The 26336-nt window shown below is 40.8% G+C and overlaps 4 protein-coding genes across 4 annotated transcripts; 1 reads left to right on the forward strand and 3 right to left on the reverse strand.

Annotated features, from left to right (window-relative positions):
* Window positions 1-343: 343 nt before the first annotated feature.
* LOC134194840 (uridine phosphorylase 1-like) lies at window positions 344-7864 on the reverse strand. The gene is made up of 7 exons (XM_062663815.1): window positions 7597-7864; window positions 7477-7534; window positions 4181-4294; window positions 3584-3742; window positions 3383-3497; window positions 2224-2430; window positions 344-859 (listed from the first exon to the last, which is right to left on the reverse strand). The coding sequence occupies exons 1-7, from the start codon at window positions 7722-7724 to the stop codon at window positions 498-500; spliced, it is 1143 nt and encodes a 380-aa protein (XP_062519799.1). The 5' UTR covers window positions 7725-7864; the 3' UTR covers window positions 344-497.
* Window positions 7865-7956: 92 nt separating this feature from the next.
* Window positions 7957-11524, forward strand: LOC134194839 (KAT8 regulatory NSL complex subunit 2-like). The gene is made up of 3 exons (XM_062663814.1): window positions 7957-8219; window positions 9287-9726; window positions 10401-11524. The coding sequence occupies exons 1-3, from the start codon at window positions 7963-7965 to the stop codon at window positions 11096-11098; spliced, it is 1395 nt and encodes a 464-aa protein (XP_062519798.1). The 5' UTR covers window positions 7957-7962; the 3' UTR covers window positions 11099-11524.
* Window positions 11525-12022: 498 nt separating this feature from the next.
* Window positions 12023-18261, reverse strand: LOC134195073 (uridine phosphorylase 1-like). The gene is made up of 6 exons (XM_062664084.1): window positions 18136-18261; window positions 16362-16482; window positions 14876-15034; window positions 14693-14807; window positions 13585-13791; window positions 12023-12470 (listed from the first exon to the last, which is right to left on the reverse strand). The coding sequence occupies exons 2-6, from the start codon at window positions 16470-16472 to the stop codon at window positions 12157-12159; spliced, it is 906 nt and encodes a 301-aa protein (XP_062520068.1). The 5' UTR covers window positions 16473-16482; window positions 18136-18261; the 3' UTR covers window positions 12023-12156.
* A 1767-nt stretch (window positions 18262-20028) lies between these two features.
* Window positions 20029-26154, reverse strand: LOC134195060 (uncharacterized). The gene is made up of 6 exons (XM_062664068.1): window positions 26113-26154; window positions 23322-23374; window positions 20781-20972; window positions 20669-20722; window positions 20398-20492; window positions 20029-20326 (listed from the first exon to the last, which is right to left on the reverse strand). The coding sequence occupies exons 1-6, from the start codon at window positions 26139-26141 to the stop codon at window positions 20141-20143; spliced, it is 609 nt and encodes a 202-aa protein (XP_062520052.1). The 5' UTR covers window positions 26142-26154; the 3' UTR covers window positions 20029-20140.
* Between the last annotated feature and the right edge of the window lie 182 nt (window positions 26155-26336).

A 26336-nucleotide genomic window follows, 5' to 3' on the forward strand; every position in this document is an offset into this window, starting at 1 on the left:
TTTAACTGGCGCATTCGGATAACTGGCATCCTACTGTATGTGTAGTATAACAAACAAATGGGATGATGAATCCTTATCTATTATCACAAGAGTGGCTACTAAGTAGAGGAGTGAATAGTGTATGGTGTTGGCATTTGTTTGATATGAAAGGAAAGTGTGGTGGACAGACTGGTTATGGCACTGCACGAGAATCCAAAACATAATTCAGTTGGTCTTAACCCTGCCATTCCGTTATGTTAAGTTTGATCTCTTTGAGGTTAAATCGTGCTTGTAAATAGCAGTTTTGATGTGTACAACTCAAGTATCACGTGTCTGGAGGAGGTACCGGTAGGCATTGCCGTGCTTATTATCAAAGTACACCAATTTTTGAATCAATTTGTGAGGTCAACAAAAAATTCCTGTGACATAAAATATCTAAGTCTAACACAGAGTGCATGTACACATAATGAAAAAGTCATTAGTCCACATAGTTGTTCGTATCAGTTATTTCGAATTCATCACACGGTCTTTTTCACTTTACTGCTGTCACTCACATTCGTATCTAGTGTCTGTGTCCGCTTCCTTGTTGCATCACGTGACTGAGTCAAACGATGCTTAATAAATTTGATCATCAATGTCAGCGGTCGCAGTTGATACTCCGCATACGTCTCCTTGGGTAGATCTACCTGATCACCAGCCAGTCTATCAACTAGAGTGACACACACCATTGCGGCTTGCCGATTGGTTCGCTGGCATAGCGATGCGATTTTTGTTGCCTCCATTTCGATGTTCTTAATTTCCAGCTTTTGAAGCTCGAGTAGATATGCCCTTTTGTCTTCTTCGGTGTACTCACAAATGGCGCCATCGAGGCGGCCCTGTCCTGTAACAAATGAATGGTTTGTCAGGTGGAAAGCCTAAATGTCATCATTCTACGAAAGAAGTGTTAGAAACAAGTTCGTGTGTAGTAATACTCCCATATGTTTGCTTTGAAAGTTGCATTGAAATTGCTGTATATTTTGAAGTGCTGGTATTGATGGCGTTTCAGGTCCGCGAGTACAGGGCGCAATTGCTGACTTTAATTCCTACAAAATTGCCTCACCCAAATAAATGCAAGTCGGGCTCATATAATTCATCTGCCTGTTTGGTATAAGGACGTCTACTTTCCTTACTGTAGCAATTAATCTAGTATATATATGAAAGTGTGTGTGTGTGTGTGTGTGTGTGTGTGTGTGTGTGTGTGTGTGTGTGTGTGTGTGTGTGTCACAGTGATGGCGAGCAATAGCATAATTTCCTTGGGCAAGAAACTTGCAGACAATTGCCTCTCTCGACTCCGGAGTATAAATGAGTACCTGGTCTTTGACTGGGGTGGCAAAGGCCTCCGACTGCGACAAAGTCCATCAGCCACTGGAGTCCAGGTGGGACTTTGGGTGCCCACACCACAGTTGGTGTAGCAATCAATGCTGCTGCGAGCACCTGGCCAGGCTCCAGGAGATTGCTTAGCACGGCCCATAACTCCTGCTTAGTGCACAGGAACCCAGCCACATCTGGCTGGGGGCATTACCATTTAACGGCAGCTCCTTATCCATTTGCCATTTTTGCCATGTATTTGCTTCACAGCCAAATTCCAATCGCTACCAAAATAGTCACACACCTGACACATTACGAGGAAGGTTTTCGCAAACAAATTGGCGGAGGATCCCCTTCGAGAGGTTGACTCTTTCCTTTGCAAAGGCTTGCATCAATTGTGAATTTGTCTGCAAATTGTCAGGAAATAAACAACTACTTGTTGATTATTGATTATTTTGCATAGTGTAGCGACTAAATATTTCAAATTTTTTTCTCGTAAGTGTGGTCACCTTCATCATTCGTTGCTGTTTACATGCCATTGTATGTCATAGCAGTCCCAGCAGAGCCACCTCGGTGAAGGAAAAACTAAGAACATTGTGTATGCAAAAGCACTGTAGTGAAATAGAAATCAGCTTTTTAAAAAGCCACCGATCATGCTCAGAGGGAGTCAGATACCTAATAGTGCGTGTTGCCATTGTGCTACTCTCCTCATATTGCTAGGGCTCAGTCAATAAGTAAGCCAGTAAAAACTGCAGCAGGTCTAAAGAAGAAATACCCACAGATACAGTTGTAACTTTTGCCTGCTAATATAGCCGGTGCAAAGAACAGGTTCAGAATCATATACTAAAACAATGGTCTTGCATGTTTTTATAGTCGGTATGTCACTATGACTATTACCTTCGTAGAAGTCTTGTGTTCCTAGTGTTGAACCAATAATAGCGTCGTATGATGTTTCCGTGTGTAGACTTAGTATTTCTTCCGCTACTTTTTGGTCAAACGTTGCATCAGTAACTCGCACTTTGCCAAGAACGACATCTTGATGTTGACTCTTCAGGTGTTCGTCGTATGCCTTGTCGGCAATAACGAGAGTTCCAGGTGGAACACCTAAACCACACCACTTTTAATACATTATTCTCACATAGAAAAATAAATTTTTACATGATGATTCTGTTAGCTACTATTGACAAAATACTGTAATCGAGTTCTCATTGGTTTTTGGAAAAAACGTAACCTGTGTTACAGTATGTCAGGATTACCACCCAGGGGCCGTCATTTGGGTAAATACAGGTTTGTATGATTGAAATTCATCCAGACCATGACAGGCACATTAATTAAGCACAACAGACACTGTAGACTGACAATGCATGTTGGCAACACTCACCTACAGTGTGTATGCTGTTCATGCACCAGTTGACACTCTAAACGCTAATAATAAATTAGGAATCAATTAATTAAGGCCGAACTTGACTAGACATGGCAATTTCAAATTACACTAGGAAGTCAGTCTCAGGGAGGCAATTGTTTGGATAAGCACTTATATCATGGTCACATGATGTACGACGAGTCATGAGCGCGTATTGAGGTGGTGTATATGACAAAGTGTGAAATAAGTTACTTCATATTATTATCACACTCTCACATATACTTACACATCACGTGACCATAATATAAATAACTTAACGTATGATTAGTGGCTTTGTACCAGCACTCTGGGCGAGCGAGGTTATAGCCCTTGGCTTCGCCTCGAGTGAAACCCCACCCCTCACACTGGCACTTAGCTTGCTAATCATACGATGACCTATACTTAATCGGACATTTTGTGATTAGTGATTCCACGAAGCACATTTTCATAGTTTAACCACCTCAATCCCGTGGGCTCTTTCGGACATTTCCAGTACCTTAAGACATAAAATAGCACACAAGGAGGCTAAACTGACACGCCTACTCACGATTTACATGAGAAGCAAACTACTCAGCCCCTTGACATTTCCTTTTTCACATCTTGTAATTTCAAGGCATTCACTATAGTCACTCTATTCCATAAGGCGCTGCTCACCAATGCCTCCCGACGTGCCGATTCTAATGAAGAGCGGTGCTTCACAGCCAGCATAGTAAAGAAGTTTGATCAGCTCGTGTAGAATAATGGACAACGAAGGCATGCCCATATGATGCTAGATGCAGCAATCAGAACATTAGCATACGGGTGTTTGGTATTGTTAATTAATTAATTATTTATTAGGTATGAACGTTGTCTTACGTTGGCTGCCAGGACGGGACCTACTTTGTACATGACAAAGCGATCGGTTTTGCAAATGTTCTCGGGCTTGCTTTTTACCGGTACGATGTCGGATAGTTCGTCACACAGCATTCTTGCCAATTCCTCCATGCGAGTAGCACTGCCTCCCATGCACACAAACTGTCAAAAATAGACTTTGTTATAGAGTTACAGTAAGATGTGGTGTGTGTGTGTGTGTGTGTGTGTGTGTGTGTGTGTGTGTGTGTGTGTGTGTGTGTGTGTGTGTGTGTGTGTGTGTGTGTGTGTGTGTCAATAGGTATACAACCTCTATTGCAAATCTACCAATATTAATTAATTGATTAATTAAGTAATTAATTAATAAAGTAGGCAGACAGGCAGACAAACATAATAATACATTTTCTATCACACCCAAGATCATGTTGCAGATCCCTCGAACCTCCAAGAGGCTTAAACATTACACAGTAATTCACTACATGTACACTACAGACAGACACATGTAGGCATATGTCAACACATACTCTGTACACATCGTATGCCTGCACGTGCAAATTACGTTGCAACTGCATGACTGTTATTTCAATCGTTTGATTGTCCTACTTTCACGTCGCCGAAGAGTGTTTTCAGATCATCGTCTGTTGAAAATCCGAGGTGATAGAGATTGTCTTTCTTGAGATGTTCTAAATGAGGATTTGGTAAGCTCTGAGCCATGTCCTACGACAGATTGACAACAGATACATCAACTGTGTCAAATGTCTCACTTAGTAACTAAAGATCATTGTCTATTTGCATATCTGGCTGTTTGTCTGTCTGTCTGTCTATCTGTCTGTCTGTCTGTCTCTGTCTGTCTCTCTGTCTCTGTCTCTCTGTCTGTCTCTGTCTGTCCAATACATCTGTCTGTCTGTCTTTCATATATTTTCATACATGAATGCTATTATAACCAAAACTATTTAACAAACTAATGTACGCAAAAACTGAGTATGATAGTTCTTTACGTTACTAGATCTCATAGACAAAAGGCGTGATAGTTTCCTTGCAATATAGCCTTGGCATTGCAACATTGTAGCACTGTTGAGAATCATTTTCTCCAGTAACACATGAATTCTCTAGCATTCTTATTACAATCATCATCCGTCGACCTGGTTGATAGTTCCTGTCTGTCTGTCTCTCTGTCTGTCTGTCTGTCAATGGTAGTATATTCTCATCAAATCGACACTAAAAACATCCACATATCATAAACTAAAAGAATGTCCGGTGACCACCAAGGCCACAACAAAACACTAAACTATCTAGCTGTCTGTCTGTCAATACATATATTTTCAAACATCTAAGCAAAGCAACTAAATACTACTGTCTGTCTGTCTGTCTGTCAATCACATATATTTGTACTTTTATCTATGATACATTTTGCAATGCAGGGTACTATGTACTGTCCAACTACTAGTAGTGTTCATCAACTAAACTAAGCTAAAATTGAAACTTGTGTAAAACAAAAAGAGGACTAAACTAAAAACTACAGTGTACAAGCAAAGCCTCCAGTACCAGCTAGTGGCTGAAGAACTGGGTGGCAAAGAGGTCACATCTGTTGCCTTCAGACAGCAGAGATAGTCTGTCTGACTGTCTGTGTAAGTGGTGCTGAAGCTATCCCTTCAGCACCAAAATTTGTTATGAAATCTTCAGAATTTCGGTTGGCAGCATTCTTGAGACTTGGCATTTCTTTACCTTTTTCTAAAAAAAATTGTTACCAAGTGTGACTGTGGTGCAAGTCTTGATGAACATGGTTATCATCTATTAACCTGCAAGTTTGGTGGGGCTCAGTGTGGCAACATAATACAATCGTTTCGACTTGGGCTAAATGTTTAGATGAACTAAACATTCCTCGTCAAGTTGAGCCTAGAAACAGATATTTCCATGGCTCACCCACATTCTTGCGACACCCTACAATCAGCTGCCAAACAATCAGACTACGTGGAAGAGATGCGACAACAAAGAAAGATGGCAAAATATGGTCAACAAAAATCCATAGAGTCCACCACACCTTGTATATCCCATTGGTTTTTGAGCACTTCGGCTTTCGGGGCCCTATGGCTGAAGAATATTTAAATAAGATCTCCAAGAAGTCGAAAGATGAACATGGAAGGAACAATGAAGCAGACTTTAGAGATAGATGGAGGAAGCAACTGTCTGTAGAGTTGTACAGACTTGCAACTCTCGAGTGATTTTTAATAAGTTGTCAAAGTTGTCTAACTGTAACTTCAATGACTGTATATATGATAAAGACATTCAACATTTTGTCCATTGACTGTTATTGTTTTGCATTAAGTTAGCACTTGTTATTGGTAAAGTAAGCGTTCAAATAAAACAATCTATCTGTCCTTATGTCTGTCTGTCTGTCAGTCTGTCAGTGTCTGCCTGTCTGTCTGTCAATGTTATAGGCTAAATAAAGTAGCCGGTAGCAAACTTTAAAAAGAGAGTTCAATTACACCCAATAGGGTCAGTACACCTCACAAACTACTGTCCGCAAAACTCAGTATATATGACACAAACTAAAACGAACAACAATGTTAACTGTCCAATTTTCCTGCACACACACACACACACACACACACACACACAACACACACACACACACACACACACACACACACAACACACACACACACACACACACACACACACACACACACACACACACACACACAACACACACACACACACACACACACACACAACAAACAAACACACACACACACACACACAACAAACACACACACACACACAACACACACACACACACACACACACACACACACACACACAACAAACACACACACACACACACACACACACACACAACACACACACACACACACACACAACAAACACACACACACACACACACAACAAACACACACACACACACACACACAACACACACACACACACACACAACAAACACACACACACACACACACACAACAAACACACAACAAACACACACACACACACACACACACACACACACAACAAACACACAACACACACACACACACACACACACACACAACACACACACACACACACACACACACACACACAACAAACACACAACAAACACACACACACACACACACACACACACACACACACACAACAAACACACACACACACACACACACAACAAACACACAACAAACACACACACACACACACACACACACACACACACACACACACACACACACACACACACAACAAACACACACACACACACACACACACAACAAACACACAACAAACACACACACACACACACACACACACACACACACACACACACAACAAACACACACAACACACACACACACACACACACACACACACACACACACACACACACACACACACACAACACACACACAACAAACACACACACACACACACACACACACACACAACAAACACACAACAAACACACACACACACACACACACACACACACACACACACACACACACAACAAACACACACAACACACACACACACACACACACACACACACACACACAACACACACACAACAAACACACACACACACACACACACACACACAACAAACACACAACAAACACACACACACACACACACACACACACACACACACACAACAAACACACACACACACACACACACACACACACACACACACACACACACACACACACACACACACAGGGTTGTCTCCAGACAGCCCAACCTTTTGGTAATTAATTAACTAAAACCTACTGAGTCTGACCACTTTTTCAGAGCCATTGCACATGCGTAGTTTCAAGTTGCCGTAATCTACATTAACACCGCCCAATATGCGGTACACACGCCCAAAGGTCCCACGTTACCTCCTCTTTCCGGATCGAAACGTCGTACGTGTACTCTCGTGTTCTCGTCGGATTCTTCCTATAAGATATTGATAGCAATCACATAGTGAAAGCTACTTGAACAACGCATGATATACGTACGAACAAATTAGGTGCCAATGCAATGTCGTTGCCACCCACAGAGACGTTGTAACGCTCCCGTATATTCTACACGTGACGTATGAAAGGTCCCGGACTATATGTTTAGCGTTCTGTTCACACCAATACATGTACAAGCATAATTTACTGTATAGCTGCAGTATAACAAAGTCTATAACAATAATAATAATATCTAGGTTTTTAACTACCCATACTTATATAAATACGGAAATACATGTACATTTATTTTATTATTTATCTCATCCGGGACTCCAACTGTCACGTGTCAGTAATTCAACGTGGCTGCTGGTTCTGTCAGGACAACTTACAAGGCTGTCAGAGGGGAGCAACCACTGATACCAAGCAATCATGGAAGAACGCAAAGCGACGCTTGAAGCTGGACTTCTTCAATTGAAAGCAGCAGAAGTGGTCGACAGGCAGAGTCAGAGTCAGCTCGTGAGCGGAAGAATGCAGAAGGATGTAGACGTGTTGGGTAGTGGTGTAGGCGCGAGCAGCTTCGTTCGTCACGATATCGACTTGGACGGGCTGACGGTCGATTGCCTGTACCGTGGAGACGCCGCTGATAGTGAGCAGGAGACGTCTGATGTAGACGATGAGCCTCTGGAGTGAGTAGCTTATTGGAATTCTATTTGTCGTCATGCGAGTGTCATTGTTATTAATTAGTGTTGGTCTGAATATGGCATACGCATGCGTACTAACGTATTTAAAAGCAATGTACTGTACACGTGGTTTTGTACTCGGGGAAAGGGATGTGAGTTTATAAATCTTGTGGCACCGTTGTGACGACGACTCAGATTGTTCTGGGTGTAGCTAAAGTCCGTACACGAATATCATTAGAAAGCTCTTGACACACACAGTCACATCACACACTTGCACACACACACACACACACACACACACACACACACACACACACACACACACACACACACGTGCATGTACTGTAAAGCTAGGTTTACAATATGACGCTGGGGACGCTCGAGGACGCTAGCGACGACGCTCAGGCAGGTGTCATATTGTAAACACTCGCACATTGTATCACGAGCATTCTCAACGTCGTCATTGTCGCCGACGCTAGAGTTGATTCAAGTTCAACTCTAGCGTCAAAACCGGAAGTACTCTAGTGTCTACCGGAAGCACATGCCTTTTGTCGCCAAATCAGAGATTATATCCGGGAGTTAAATAACCGGAAGTAAACTATGGAAGAGAAGCCTTTTGAAAGTGTATACGTGTAGGTACAGCTGCTTGCGGCAGATTAAGTCACGGTAGCTTAGAGATGAGAGGCGCAAGAAGAACACTTGGAAAAATGTATCGAAAAAAACCAGGCTCCCAGCAGCAGGCTGCCAAATAATGTGGAAGCGTCTCCGCGACAACTTGGTGAGGGAGAAACTGAGGAAATGAAAACCAAATCACAGACTTTGTATATGATTATGATGAGCATGCGCATAGTGGCTCATTGCTGACGCTCATCAAATGATATTGTAAATGGTACAGCATCAGCATTTTGACACGTACTCGGCGTCTTCACACAAGCGTCCTCGCGAGCGTCGCGGGCATCATCAGCATTATATTGTAAACCTACTTAAGACTGGCATGATGAATGTTATGTGTTCTATTTTTGATATTAATGATTTGCAGTATAGATCTACTCATATAACCTTGTGTTTACTAGAAGGGCGGGTGTTTGGACTGAAGAAGAGGTGGCTGTTCTTACAAAACAGAAACTCGTTCATCTTCAAGGTCTATACATCAACCAATTCAAGCGTCTTCGTCATGTGCTACAAGTGAGGTATCGTCACTACTGCCGTGAGGTCGAACAAGCACGACGTGCAGCAACGTACAATCTAGAGAAGACTTCAACGTCACAGTTTCTCATTCCAAAGCAACAGTCTCAAGCATACAGACGCTACAAGAGACGATCGGGTGTAGAACGGTTGCTACATCAACAGTCAAGAGAGAGACGAAGAGCAGCTGCTTATGGAGAACAGACGACCAGCAATGCCGCAGTTAGAAAGAGTCAAGCTGCAAATAGTAGTCAACCGTGTGCATTTATCGATCAAGAGATTTCGTGTGTGGATATCAGCATGCCTTTCTCGAAATACTGTCACAAACGTAAGTAAACCTAATTACGTATTTGCAATTGGTTGGATATGATCATGTGGGGAAGGAAACGTGTGGTACGTTTATGTGTTGTATGCATGTGAATGTTAAGTGGCATCGTTTCTATTTTGCTGTGGTCAGTTGTATTGACTGTACAAGCACATGGAGAGTATGGAAAAATTACAAATAAATATATTTCGTCTTTTTGTGTGTAATTGTGTTTGAGATGTATGGACTTGTTGTTGTATCCAAGTTGATGGTCTTACTACTATTGTACAATTGTTGTCTTGTAAAGACGTGCTGGACATGACGAAGGGCGACAGGCTTGCTATGCAGGATTACAGATAACTAACAAGAATCGTTAGTTCAAATGAAAATGACACCTTTATGCAAGTGTTGTGTGTGTGTGTGTGTGTGTGTGTGTGTGTGTGTGTGTGTGTGTGTGTGTGTGTGTTTGAGTGTGAGTATGTGTTTGTGTGTGTGTGTGTGTGTGTGTGTGTGTGTGTGTGTGTGTTTGTGTGAGTGTGTTTGTATGTGTGAGTGTGTGTGTGTGTGTGTGTGTGTGTGTGTGTGTGTGTGACGCGTGCACATAACTAGTGCTAAGAAACTACTGTTTTGCGCATTGACAATTACATCTATTAACAGCTCAATTTATGTGATGTTGCTAATGAAATTCTATTTCTCAGACATTTGTTCCGATCCTGATCAGCAACTCTACTCACGTTGCTCTTATCAATCCGCATCTGGATTACCTTGTGACACGCCTGTCTCTCGCTTTCATAAAACTTCTCGCTGTCTACTTCACATCGAACTTCCTGCGTTGCTATCAAATGAAAGTGCTGTCAAGGACATTATTCAGTTGGCAGAGCGTATCAATGATAGTGAGAAGGTGCCTGAGACATTGAGTCAGAAAACAGAGCAATCGCCATTGTCATTTCGGAAGTATCTCCATCTTAACCTTGTAAGTGACAGAATGACGCCGTCGCCGTTGGACATAACCAGCAGTGAGAAAAGAGATGGTGACACTCCTATAGAAGAGTGTTTAAAGAGAGCAAGGCAGGTTTCTGTTGATTCTGAGACATCCGGGAATTCACCTTCATCTGGCAATCTTTTTCTCGTGAAATTGCAACCGAGGACAATCGCTCAGTTGACTAATGAACAGTTGCAGCGTGCATCTGAGGAGCAGGGAGTCGTAATCGGCAGTAGGGAGGGCAGCGTGTCACACGATGATGAGAATGTGACCGACGAACAAACTCAAGCTTTAGGACAAACAGTGTCATCATCAAGTACGGAGTATGCGAGTAGTTTAATGACTTCTGTGGCTCCCACTGACACTAAGGATTCAGATCATGAATCGGATCATGCGCAACAAGCGGACAAGTAGACATGCTGGTGAGTACGAGTATGCAGCTGTTTGCAACTAACAATGCAACATAAGGAAATTGCTACAATACTACACACAATTTGAATTGATAAGTGAGTGATGTTGAGGCGTTTCTGATGTTTTTGAATGAGCATTTGTCTTCTCACGAGAGAGGCCAAGGCTAGTGTAAATTGGAGCTGTAGATAATGGCAAACTCTACTTGTATGCTCAAAAGCATTGTTGATACTTGTAGGTGTAATCAAAAAATATATTTATTTACCGACAACATTATCATTGACAAAAACAGAATTGGCATCAGTTCCACTTAAATTCATACCATGCACTGCAACAGCAGACCCATTTCAAGTGTACGTATTGCTGAAATTGTTGATTTTTGTCTTTGAATTTTGAATTGATTTGCCAGGCCGTGCAAATTGGCATGCTTTTAGGTAACAGTAACATGTACATTGGCAGTATTGTGGTAACACAGTGCGGGATATAATGATCGGTCATCGAACATTTGTCCGACCAAATCATGGTCATGTCTGACCCTACTTACCATTTGTTCAGTCAGCGAGTGCGGCTATTTTGATGTCTGTTGATGGAGATGACTAGTCTCGCTTAGCCAGACCATCTGCGCCATCATCAATCACAACAGTAAAGACTTTTCTGTTGTTATAGTAACTTCAGTTCATTCAAGAAGCAAGAGCACAAACATATAAACATTCTGTGCCTTGTTATACACATGATGTTTACCGTCACTTTATAAAACTATGCATGCATACTATATTGATACATTTTTAGATTATTATAATAATGTGACACTGTTGCAAGCCAAATTAGGATGTCTGATAACTTTTCATGGATGTCCGGTCAACCGTGAGTTGTGATATCCCTGCACTGTAACAGCACTACCGTTTGCATGTAGTTACTTGGTGAATAGTGTACACACATGATTGTATAGATATTAAAATACACATACAGAAGACATTCACCACACCACCACAAAGTAACATTTTCACTGTTACAATACTTTCGCATGCTAGTCTCTCTCCTTTTCCATCACTGAACAATTGGGTTTAGTCAGTCTTTGCTTCATAGCCGTCACACGCCTGCTCCAAACGATGTTTAATAAATCTGGTCACTAGCCTCAAAGGTCTCAAATTATACTCCTTGTAAGTCTCTGGAGTTAACTGTATTCGATCACTACTCAATCTGTCTGCAAGGATGACGCACACCATTGCAGCTTGTCGGTTTGCTCGTTTACATAAAGATGACATTGACGTTGCCTCCTTTTCAATGTTCTTGATTCCCAGCTCTTGAAGCTTGCGGTGAAATGCCAGTCTCTCTTCTTCTCCATGTTCACAAACAGCACCATCTAATCGACCCATTCCTGTACAAGTAACAAACAATCAGGCTAAATACAGTACTAACCAGTCACTTGCTGAATGCAAATGTTTGATAATGTGATAGTGAAGGGTTTTCAGTTGCAGAAGTTTGCTTAGCAGTTAGGATTTTGAGATGATTTGAAGTTTTTTTTTATAAACATTGTGACTGTTGGTAAGTAGCACACAGTGGGTGTGTGGCAACCTCGATGTCACAATACAAAGTTATTTCAATTCATATGTACAAACTTCTTTGAAATGGATCCTGACTGCATTACTATCACTCCTTGTATTTTTTTATAAATTTTATTGCAATTAAAGGTTGCAATTCTTTCATATTCTCTAGGTTTTATAACCCTACGTCACATTACTATTGATTTTGGGCATCAACATCATGTTGTCTCATTGATAGTGTATTGTGGCAAGTTTGATAATTTGCTGCCTGGAATATTTCTTATCCTAAAAACCTGCTGCTGGATCCACACACTTAAATCCTTCTGTAAATCAAATATTCATATTTTTATTCAAGACATCTACCATGAATGATCATATAAGAGCTTTGAATGAACGGTGGTGGGTGACCAAACGGCCACAAACGAATTTGTAAAAATGTGTACAAAGGCCCCTACCCAGATAGTGGCTCTTATACTTGATGTATGGGCAATAATAAAACGAAGAGAAAAGGGACAGCTAGGTTAGTAGTGCATGGTTCTTGGTGTTCAAGCCGCTAGTTAGCGATTGGTGTGTAGTTGTTGATGAAGTTACTCAGTTGCATCTGGTGTCTATCTAGCCTCGTCTCCAGACTCACGTGAGGCTAAAAGTGTCATACGGGAACCGGACACTGCCACGATCACGTGAGTCTGGGGACGAGGCTAGTGTCTATATATGTAGCACGATTGCTGTGTTTGGCAGTAGCATAAATAATAGATTGATGGCTGTCATAATAGAGCATTATTATTAAAGCCCATGCCAGAATAGACGCCTTGGGTGATTATATAAGGCACAAATAAATTTCATTGTTTTCAAACAATTGACTCTTGGGGCTTTTATATAGTATGTATCTTGACTTACTGCCTTCATGCAAATGACTATGTGACATGAGATGCCTGCTATAACAATTACCTTCGTAGAAGTCACGAATTGCAAGTGTGGAACCGATAATGACATCATGCGACTTTTCTGTATGGTGACGTTGTATTTCTTCTGCTAAGCCTTTGTCAAATACCGCATCAGTAACTTGGAATTTGCCAAGAGTTGTGACTATATGTTGATTCTTCAGCTGTTCGTCGTATCCTCTGTCTGTAATGACTATAGTTCCAGGTGGAATACCTAGAAAGTGTATGACAATTTAGTACAGTTGATTACACTAACCCTAGAGCAACAAAGTTTCTATGCCAAAATACAATATACTCTCTTTACTAGTTAATATTGACAAAATAAGGAACAAACTGTGAACTACCAGCCGAGCGATATTATTTCCAATTTTTGATTGTTGTTGTAATGGTGGCAGAAGCAAATTGGAAGTGGCCAGGACTAATGCAAGAACCCACATGTTTGCTTTCATCTGTATTAAAATATTATAAACTTACATAAAATTTGTCAACAACTTAAGTCGTCCCTTCCTTCCCGCCATAAAGTCATTAGCAACTTGTTCTAAATTGAGGGAATCAATCGTGTCCTTTGTCTTTGATCAATATATTACTTATTTAATCATTTATAACCCCAAAGCAGGTAGTAGACACCAATAGTCGACTGGCAAAGGTATACTTTGTGAAACGTGATCAGGCCATGGCCTGACTGGTTCTACTCTCCTGCATTGTATGTTTTGTTTGTATCCAAGTGTCCAATTTAGATACTAATAACAGAAGAGATATTACACAAGTCAAACTAATCAGCTGGTTTACATCCAAACAGAAGGTTTGACTTGCATTCCATCAGAGCATCTAATTGCAACTTGAATCAGTGTGAACTAAAACGTTTAGTCTGATGAATAGGCTCAAAAAATGCGACTTGAACTAAAAAATTAGTCTGAATGCAAAAATATTGACTGAGCAGATAACCAACTGAACAGCTTCCTTTGGAGTCTGAAAGGTATCAGCGACTGATTGCATGTATACTGAAATTTTTGTTTGAAGAGCCTGATACTCAGGTTGTGTGAATTACGTGTATGTGCAACTTCAAGGCATTGACTACTTGATGTTGTACTTCATAATCATTAATTGTAGCTCACCGACGCCTCCTGATGTGCCAATTCTAATGAATATTGGTTCCACACAGCCAGCATAGTAAAGAAGTTTGATCAGCTCATGGAGGACAATTGTCACTGAAGTCCCACCTATATGATGCTACAAAACATTTAATGAAAATATGCATTGAATATTTCGTTAGTATTAACATATGAATAATTTCTGACGTTGCTTGCTAAAACAGGCCCGACTTTGTACATGACAAAGCGTTCAGTTTTACAGATGTTTTCAGGCTTGCCCGTTGCTGGCAATGGGATTGAGAATTCATCATGTAGCATGGTGGTTAGCATCAACATTCTGTTGGCACTGCCTCCCACACACACAAACTGTCAAAGATAGGTTATGCAACTGTTATTGCAGCACGAGAGCACCTGTTTGTATTTAATACTTGCATGGACATACATACATACATACGTACGTACATACATACAGATAATGGTTTATTCTTCCATAAATCAGGACCATATTGTGCTCATGGACGACACACACACACACACACACACACACACACACACACACACACACACACACACACACACACACACACACACACACACACACACACACACACCATTGGAACTGTTATGAGTATTATCACACAAACGTACTGTCAGACAGATCTAGAAGTCCAAAATTGACATATAACATTTGGTGTACTAAAGACCATTAGTCAAATATTTCTTGAAAATCTTATATGTACATAATCATGATTAGACAATTACTTTGGATTGAATTTGTTGCGTTTCTCTCTTAGGAATAGTCATAGCTAGTGATGAGGGGCCCTGGGGTGACACTCAATTTTTCTAAACTCTTGCATCGGATGCAACCAATTGTGTTGTCTTATTGGTCCAGCCTCCAAACTTGAAAGTCGGGAAATGATACCTGACAACAGCTAGACAAAGTTCACATTCACACACAACCTTCACGAGTACTGAACAAGAGAGGACGAGCAATCTTGTAGTATCAGATGACTTAATGGCATATCTGTCTGGTTTAGGATTGCAATTTTCACTTGATTTTAATTTGGCTGTATGCGCACAGTACTGAGTGCTTTCACACACAGGGTTAACTCGGGTTAAATCGTGTAAAATTTGGGTTACACTCCAAATACCCAAGTCGTGTGAACGCAAATTTAGTAAACCTAAGTTAACCTGGGTTAAGACTGGGGTTAAATGAGGGTTAAGCTAATCCGAGCTCCGAGTAAAAACACGCCCTAGAGTCAATCGCACCAACGTACAAATGGCTTCTCCTTGTGTTCTGCTATTGTCATTACTGCTTTCCTATTCTCAAGCAGAAACTTCAAGCAATCGATGTATTTGCTCTACTCTAGATCTTCTGTATCTAATTACCCATGTTCTACGTGTGAACGCAAGTTGGGTGGAATAGGGTTGTGATAACTCTACCCGAGTTATCCTAACCCGAGTTAACCCTGTGTGTGAAAGCGCTTGGTTAGTACATTTGTGTCAGCAGTTTGCTGTTTCTGCTTGTAATTTCAATGATTAGTCAAAATATAGTGAAACAAATATAACAGAAATGGCTCAGTAACACAGACAGACAGACGCATAAGCATAAACAAAAGTAATTTTTATTTGATTTTATATTAGCAATTTTGGCAATAATTTACAGTACTTATTCATTTAATGTAAGTTGTACCTTTACATCTCCAAACAGTGCTTTTAGATCTTCAGTTGTTGAATATCCAAGATGGTGTAGCTTGTCATTTTCCATTAACGCCAAGTGAGGATTTGGTAGACTTTGAGCCATATTCTAAGATCTACAATGAAAATAAAACATGTTGTAGTCATGCATGTTTGCACACTGTCAGTAAGTACAAGACTGCATGCAGTGCAAAAGGGAAACCATCTTTCTTCAAACTGTGGTGAAACTGTTAAGGTTCTGTTTAAATTTTGTATCAGGCTTGCTGCATATGGCAGTAGCATCTAGCTAGCCTTGGTCTCGGGTCTATTTGTCTGCAGGCAGCCACGGTGCATGGCGACATTCTTCCCAGAAAGTCTGATCATGAGCTGTCCTATTGGTTAATTGTTAGTGAATGTCAAGGGTTTGAGAGGAATCTTGGTCCCATGGTGACTTGACCAGAGCCCTCTAGTGTATGTAGTGCTCTCCATGGGCATGACTAGCCTCTTTCACAGTCCCTCTTAATGCACGCAGGCTAAAGGCTAGAGTGGAATTGAACCCACATATTACAAAACACGTAAGGCTTTTGTTGAGTTGGAATGATTAGAAATTAATATTCTATTCTACCGGAAATATGGGAAAAGGACTAAGCATGATTTTTGAGTTTATGTTGACAAGCGTTGTGCACACTCTCTAGCTATCTTGCCTACTTCTAGATCTGCAACTGTCATTTCTTAGGCCTGAGCTTGTATAGGCAGGAATTGGTGTCTTAGCGGTTGAATTTGTGTAAACAGGGCATCGGATTCCTGCTCGGGATCCAGGGTGCCCCCTAGATTTCAGTGCCAACCAGCCTTGTTAAGTTGTTAGCTGGCATGCTCTATAGTGGACACCTCTTCGACTCATGCATTTTGCACCCCTCTATTGTAAATTTGAGGATCCACTACTTAGCTTCACAATGATGGGAAGAGCCGACATGGAAGGATCAAAATGCAGCGGCTTGATGAACTCTTTGCTGTTGCAAGCCAGTTGTATTACTTATCCTTATGATGATTTTCTGACACCTAGACCTGTAGCTATTGACAGCTAGTAAGTGGCTTGCTGAGACAAGATGTGCATGTACAAAAGAAATGAACAAACACATACTGTGCAATCATCTAAAATGGAGTTAGGTGCTTCATTGCTTCTCTACTTACTTGATGATGTGGAGATGGCCTCACCCTCGGCCCACCTTCAGGCTGTGTAGGCTGTCGCTCTTGTGGACAGCATTGCGTGGGAAGCTGGACTGGGGCGGCATATCTGTCAATGAGAATGGAAAAATCTCATGTGGAACAAAAGAGTATTGCTCACTTTCAGTGTGAGTACAAACTGTGAAAGCATGGCCTATACAATTCTATGCGAGTTGAATGGTTGTTCACAGTTGATGCTACATGCCTCAGTGGGTTTCATGGTGCGCCTCCACGTGTCTCAAGAACTGCGAAACCGAGTTCAGCTTGCCCTCATGTGACACTACCCTGTTACCCATACCCCTAAATTTTATGTAACGGCCTGGCCTTTGCTTGGAGAGGCAAACAAGTGCGATTACCCTAGAGTTCTAGAGTTATCCAAGTTTTAGGTACAACGCAACTTCCTCGGTTGGCTGACTCTATATTCAAGCCATCTGTAGCCTGCCTTATTTATGCAGGTTAGTCTAATCTCATTTCTAGACTCAGAGTTGTAGTTACAGTAGAGTTTAACCGCTAGGTAGTCCTGCACTATTAACTCCAAGATACATGAAGGAACACTCGTGACTTACACCAAGTTGGAGTTAATTGATGGTCGAGGAAAGAGTTGACTGGAGCTTCCTGGCAATTGTTCACTGCAGCTCACGAGAAGCAAGTCTGATATCTGATGTGATGTGGTCGAACGTTTGTTGGGTGACCTGTGGTTGCATGTCGGCGTCAGGTAGGGCGCTCTTTAGCACGCATTACCCCGGGCTGACCTTAATTTGTTAATTTTCACACAAAGCTGGCACGTCTAGTCCTAGCTGCAGAGAAGAACCCTTGATTAGCGGTTAATTGTCACACCTAACAATGAATAGGTGGCCTTGTGAAGTGGCATTTGCAGTTTGCAGAGGATGTGCTCATTAGGCACATAACGTAGTCACGCATGGCCTCACCGCTCCCCTCTTGCTATCCTGCTGAGAAGGAAACGGTCTGGGTACACAAGGTTAGGCTCTTTTGAGGGCTGGGCTCTGTACAGAGCTGTATGGTAGGCTCTGGGTACCATAAATAAAAAGGCTTTGTCAGAGAAGATAATTGATACATAGAATTGCAGACCGATAATTAGGCAGAAATACAGATACTTCAAAGCAACTGTAAGGCGTGCATGCTGTTGACTGTGACAAAGTGCACGATTTAGCTGCTCATTGAGGACATGCATGCCAATGTGATTTAAGCATCGATTGTGTACAATTATTCAATAATATTATTAGTGGATAGATCATACACTTCCATCTTAGACAGCAACAGATCCATTTGCCCGGAGAAACACAGAAAGAGAAGAGTTGGGCATGCCACTAGACTAAAAATTATAAATTCTCTCAAAATGTGTACATAGTATACTGTAGATAGGATTGTAGGCATATTGGAGGCTTAGCTGACTTGTTTCTGTGTTACTTAATTATAAGGTGCTCTGTACTTTAGCAGGTCTCTATAGACAGCATGAATTGATCACCAGGAAGTATGCCTGAGGATGTCATAGTGGCATGACAGCATGAAACTAGCTCTCATGTGACATTCGTATGACATTGTCCTCCGTCTCTTGCACTAAGCGAAAATAAAACATCTTGCAGCTAAGATTGTGCCGAAGCTCCTAGGGAAAGCTATGGTACTACTCAGCTATTGCATGCAAATTGTGAATTATTAGTTGAAAGAAAAATGACACTGGAGCTTTGTATTGTGTTTGCAAGGTAAAACATGTTGTACAGTAGACAGAGTCTGAGGCATACCTTAATTAATCAAAGGTATCCATGGTGCCAAAACCCCCGCTTTTTGGCTGTGCGTCTACACATTCTAAACAAGTTCATAAATGCTTCTGTTACATATCTGGTTCTCGTGAGAGTGTGAGCTCTTACAGTCAGTGCGCTGTAGAGATTCAGTCCACAGTGAGCCAAATTTGGTTTAGTTGTCTTACCAAGATGCATAGTCTAATACATGTATACACCTGAGATTACATTGCAAGCTGCTTTCGTCCGAAAATTGTTTTGCCAAATCTTACAATTATTATAATAACCTAAGCACGCTCAATGGTTTAATTAATTAATAAAGTATGAGTTGTCTTTGCTATTAATATTAATTAGCAGTCAATAGTATACTGTATATTGAATCATGGTCTACAAAATCTAGCCATGCAAAAGTGTATGACAATTCAATGCAACTATCATTGGGCTAGCCATTGAAACACCCATGAGATATGCCCCTGCACTAGCAAGTGGCTCTTAGACTAGAAATAGAATCTAAGGACGCAGTTAGTTACGAGAAATAAAACCTGTGAAAAAACATAGCCAGTCTCTCTTAACGCACACGAGACGAGCAAAGAGGGTGGAGCCCAACAAATGTTAGGTCACACAAGTGGTTCACATAATAATGTATAGTGGAACAGGGTGCACAATGGGAGTGATAAGGGCACCGAGCTTACTCCAAAGGTATTTATATCATTATATAATTAAATAATAATTAATTTCCACAACGACTAGCAAGTCCTACTATACCATTACATGCAGTGTGAGTTTGGTCACTCCCTACAAAGTGTGCGTATCCTCACGAATCTAATTGTTTATTACCCGTTTTCTTCTGCTCAATATGCTGTTTAATTTTTTGCCTCCATTTCTTTCTTCGAAACTCCAGCCTCTTTTTCCTTTGTTTACTCTGACCACCGCCACCACATGTCGCTTCTACATTGATTTTCCTATCACCGAGCAATGAGTGATGCAATTGCAATGCAGCCTACGTAGATGTACAAACAAAAAGCAAGTTTTCCAGACTTCTTTCCAGCTTGGTGTTGGGGGGTAACATACCATATATGATGTAGGGTTAGTAAAATCGATGAAGGCACAACCACGGGACATGCCAGAGTCTCTTTTAGTCAACAATCTCACGCCACTTATTCCACCTGAAAGTACAATAAACAAAACGTTTTGAACATATGAAAGATTATAAATAATTAATTAATAATATAAACAAATGCTCCCGGCCAAAACATTCTCTGGCATACCAACACAACCCAGGAACGTGTAATACTGTTTACAATAGCAGTCGTAGTCTCTATTTCAACATTTCTCTTCTTACCTTTGTTAAAATGACTTTCTAGACTCGCTGCTGTTACATCATAAGGCAAGTTTCCTACATTATAAGCAGTCAGAGACGACTCCAGTTTGGATAATTAATTCAAGGTTGATACCTACAAATAGGGTGTAGCGGCTCTTTCTAACAGGTGTCTTTCCTTCATCAACTTGATCGGTTGGATGTCCATCTGAATCAGCATCTGAAGTTGGTGCACCTACTGCTGCCTGACTGACGGAATCTTTTGTTTTCTTTGTTTGTGATTTTGTTAAGCATCGCTGCCCTTTTCTTTGTTTTGATGTGATAATCACTGGAAGAATAAGATAGTAGTGATAAAATATATTTGCTGTAATAATTAACACAAATAGTAGTGACCTATATTTTGATATACATTCTAGCAATATATAACAACACACAAATCACATAAAGTTTAAGTTGATATTAAATCAAGCTTTTAATTGTATTACTAAATAAAATTACAATATTTACAATTACTACACCGTTATGATTGTAGCTAGCCTCCCAGACTCTCTCGCGCCTGGAATTGTCATATGGGCACCAGACAAGACTAGCAAGAGAGAGTTTGGGGACGAGGCTAATTGCAGCTACAATTACATGTATATGTATGCAATTAGTACAACAATTGTAAACAGTAAAAAGGCTCTTCAGGTCTCTGATTATCCTCTTCTGCATTACCGTCAACTTCAGACTTGTGTGCTGCCTTGTGATGCCGTTTCTTCTCATGATCCTGTCAGCCAGCTCCAACTTTTGCCTGACCTTTGCTACATACTCTCCTACCGCAATGCTATTGATAACTATCGTCATTCCACAAGCTTGTATATGCCTGTAGGCGCATACAATCACTCATAGTGTCATCTGGCGTTGATGCCTGTATCCTCGCTTGCACTCGTCCACCAGCATCTAGTTGGTGCTCTGTCACCCTATCAATGATTGTAAAATACTGGTCCCAATGTGTACGTGCTGCTGGATGTGATAGTCCAGCAGCATGTACACATTGAAGCTATGGACAGCCTTCAAGAGATGGAATAACAGACTATAGAATTTTATGAACTTGAGAGAGCCCAGACAGTCATAGTTGGCAGTCAGTGTCCCTCCGTGGATGGAAGCGAGGGTTTGGTCTTTCATAGAGAGGTGTAAATAGAACATACCTGTCCAAATGAACTGTGACCGGGAGAAGATGTCGATCCTCGACGGCAATGGCAAATATTGTTGGGACTTTGATGGAGTAGGTCTGTGCCCTTTTTTATCATTCCAATTTTTGCATTTCAATGCTGTTAAAATCGCAAATGTTTTAATGCACATTTGATTTTTTACAAACCATAAAGCAAAAATTTGCAATTTTGGTTGAGCAGTGATTCAATGAGCAGTGGTTTGATAAGGACGTTGTTGTTCAACTGTTGGAAACGTATCTTATTGTCAATTGTTTATCTGTACACACAAATTGAAAATTGCAAGTGGCAGTGGTACCATTCATTCTAATTTTGCAACCTAACATCTTGCTCAACATTGAGATGTAAAGTGAGAAAATTTGCACCACTATACCTGAACTGTTTCACACTACAGAAGTACTATAAGTACCATCTGTAGGTGCTAATTGTATTAATAAAGTTTGATGAGCAATCACTGATAATTGCACAGGTTGTTTCATGAATAGTCTATCACGTCTGCTGCACAATTAGCACCTACAGCTGGTACTTATAGTACATCTGTAGTGTGAAACAGTTCAGGCAAAGGCGGCCTTGACAAATTTTCTCACTTTATATGTTGGCCTGGATGTTGAGCAAGATGTTACAAAATTAGAATGATTAAATGGTACCACTGCCACTTGCAATTTCCAGATACATTTCCAACAGTTGAACAACAATGTCCTTATCTAACTACTGCTTATCAAATCACTGCTCAGTCAAAATTGCAAATTTTTGCTTTATGGTTTGTAAAAAATCAAATGTACATTAAAACGTTTGATACATTTGCAATTTTTAACAGCATTGAAATGCAAAAATTGGAATGATTAAAAGGGGCACAGACCAGAGCATGATATATCCCAATAATTGGAGGGTAGCCCAGCCATTCCGTGTCGCAGGCTTCCAATTCAAAATTCAATAATTGCTCTGGGCCTTCCTTCATCCTGAAGTTTGTCACTCTGATAAAACGAAGGTCTATTCTTTGTAGGCACTTTGCAAAGGTGGTCGTCGGAACTAGCTTGGTGCTACCATTGGTTAGGTACGTCTTGTCCGGTGGTGACGGGACAATGGTGTGGCCTTGGGCAGTGAAATATTCACACATATGGACCTTTAGCCAAGGTCTAGCCATTGTCTCCACTATGATGGGATGTTCTGCAATCACCAATTCTTCAAAGCCGTGACTGTCATAGCCATACTGGTCGTAGTTCCTTTTTGACGCATTGGACAGAATGACAGTCTGGCCACACAACTTCTGCAATAGCTATAATCTGATGACGTCTCTTTCATGTTGATATAAATAAATTAGAAAAACAACAACACAAATTTGAGTGGTAGTGCATTGCTGGGAATCTTGATCTGTTCGTGTTGTATGAAACGAGAGGGAAGGTTGAGACAATGGATCTACAAGTTTATGTGCTAGTGTGTTTCGCCCATTGCCTTCATGTCTGTCTTACCATCCTCTCTGTGTTCTCGTGTTTTTGTTTCTTCCATGTGCTTTTGCCACCATCTGTACACACAAATGTCATACACGTATCAAACAAATCTGTATAACTTGAATGGCAATAGTTATCTTTACAAGCATAACTTTTATTAGAAATTAAGAAACCTTTCACAAAAGAAAGGGTTCCGATGACTACTGTTACATGCTCAGTCAACTTCAAAGCATACTTTTAATAAAACTTACAAAACGTTCTGAAAACTATATATGAGCTAACAAATAAACTACACGATTAACTACTAAATAAAGAAGGCTGTCTGTCTATCTGTCTGTCTGTCTCTGTCGGTCAGTCTGTCTGTCTGTCTCTGTCGGTCTGTCGGTCTGTCTGTCTGTCTGTCTGTCTGTCTGTCTGACTGTCTGTCTGTCTGTCTGTCTGTCTGTCAATACATATATTTTCAAAGAACAACACTATTACATTCTAGTCTGGCCCAAACGACCGATGCCATAATTTAACTACGTGCGAATGAACTGTCAACTGTAAAGATCTTAGAATGTCCAAGCCTTGATAAATCACAATTTAGAGTACACATGATGACTAGCTACCACAAACCTCCACAATTGTTCAGTAATGTCCAACCTACTATCATCTTTATCTGTCTGTCTGTCTACATGTCTGTCTGTCTGTTTTATTCAATAAATCTTCTATGTAATACAACAGCTAAGCAACGCAAATAACTCAGATGTGTCCCACATACTCAGATAGTACCAACCTATAACGCTAAACCATAAACAATTAAACCTACATGAACTATTAACTACCACTATTATATCTGTCTGTCTGTCCGTCATTTTCAACATTGCAATCTACATACAACAGAACTAAGCAAGTCTACTGTCTCAATTGCACATAACCACTAACAAACTAAAAATATCTATAGAAACCAGCCCTATACAAGGCTGTACAGTAAAGCACATTATTTATAATTATGCATATTGTTCAATCTTTTTGTGACTTTCTTTGTAAGTTCCAGTAAACATGATGTGTCTTCATTGAAATGACACTAGCATTACATTGTCTGTCAGTCTGTCTGTCTATCTGTCTGTCTGTCTGTCTGTCTGTCAAATCCATTTATTTTCTAGATTATCACTACAACCAGGGGCATAGTGTGGCATGGGCTAGACCGGGGTATAGCTCCATCATTTGTAGGTTTGGTCATAAAAACTGTGGACTGTAAATACGAGTGAGGACCAAAGCTGTATATACACCACCCTTTTTCCAGTCTGGATCTGCCACTGATTCATCACCACTACTAGTGGATTGCAGCCCCAGAAGCACCGCCATCATCACTACTAATTACCAGTAGTGATGGCAGCGCATCTGGGGCTGCAATCCATATTCCACACTGCGTCTGGGGTGAAGCTAACTGATTCTATTGTATGACTATCAGTCCATTAGAAGTCAACAAAAGTGGACGTGTCCATAAAAGTGGGCGTGTCCCGTAATATTGTCAATTTTAGCCCCCCCCATTTCTAGAGGTCACGCTACGCCCCTGCTACAACTCACCAATGCAATCTGCATTAATTTATGATTGTCTGTCTGTCTGTTTGTTTGTCCAAACATTGTCTGTCTGTCTGTCTGTCTGTCTGTCTGTTTGTCTATCTGTCTGTGTGTATGTCCGTCTGTCTGTCTGTATGTATGTCCGCCTGTTTGTCTGTCCAAACATTGTCTGTCTGTTTGTCTGTCTGTCTGTATGTATGTATGTCCATCTGTCTGTCCGTCTGTCTGTCCATCCGTCCGTCTGTTTGTCTGTCTGTCTCTCTGTCTGTCTGTCTGTCTGTCCATCCGTCTGTCCGTTTGTCTGTCTGTCTCTCTGTCTGTCTGTCAAATCTATTTTCTAAATTATCATTGCAACTCACACCAATGCAAACTACGTTATGTCTGTCTGTCCATATGTCTGTCTGTATGTATGTATGTCTGTCTGTCTGTATGTTCGTCTGTTCAAACATTGTCTGTTTGTCTGTCTGTCTGTCTGTATGTATGTATGTCCGTCTGTCTGTCTGTCCGTTTGTCTGTCTGTCTGTCTGTCTGTCTGTCTATGTATGTATGTCCGTCTGTCTGTCTGTATGTGTGTATGTATGTCCGTCTGTCTGTTCGTCTGTCTGTCTGTCAAATCCATTTATTTTCTAAATTATCATTACAACTCACACCAATGTAAACTACGTTATGTCTGTCTGTCTGTCTGTATGTATGTATGTATGTATGTCCGTCTGTCTGTTTGTCTGTCCAAACATTGTCTGTCTGTCTGTCTGTATGTATGTATGTATGTCCGTCTGTCTGTTTGTCTGTCAAATCCATTTATTTTCTAAATTATCATTACAACTCACACCAATGCAAACTACGTTATGTCTGTCTGTCTGTCTGTCCATCTGTCTATGTATGTATGTCCGTCTGTCTGTCTGTCCGTCTGTCTGTCTGTCCGTCTGTCTGTCTGTCCGTCTGTCTGTCTGTCCGTCTGTCTGTATGTATGTCCGTCTGTCTGTCTGTTCGTCTGTTCAAACATTGTCTGTCTGTTCGTCTGTCTGTCAGTCTGTATGTCTGTCTGTTTGACGTAATTATATAAACGGCCAGACAAGTAGACAGACCGGCCTGAAAATACCGCCGAAGAAGGATCGAGTGATGTAGCATGCGTGAAGTAAATTTTGAACAAACAAACAGGCTCCACTAGATTTACATGTGTACAGATGCTCCTTAAATATGTTAATTAAGACAAAACAATTAGAAGCTATTCGCAACTGCAACAGCTTACTTCAGTCTCTTCTTCTTTCTTTCTGACATGTTGCTCCAGTGAGCCTCGTAGTTCCAAGCTCAAAAACAAGGCGCAAATGCTTAAACGCTTGCAAAAGAAAGTTTTGTTTTCAATTGCATATAATTAAACTTATAAAAATATACAGTAGTTAGTTAGTTAGTTAGTTAGTTAATTAATTATGTGAATACAGCAAAAACATAAATTGCGCGCATTGTGATCTGGAA

This window comes from Corticium candelabrum, chromosome 19 (assembly GCF_963422355.1).
Source record: "Corticium candelabrum chromosome 19, ooCorCand1.1, whole genome shotgun sequence".
Taxonomy (NCBI): domain Eukaryota; kingdom Metazoa; phylum Porifera; class Homoscleromorpha; order Homosclerophorida; family Plakinidae; genus Corticium; species Corticium candelabrum.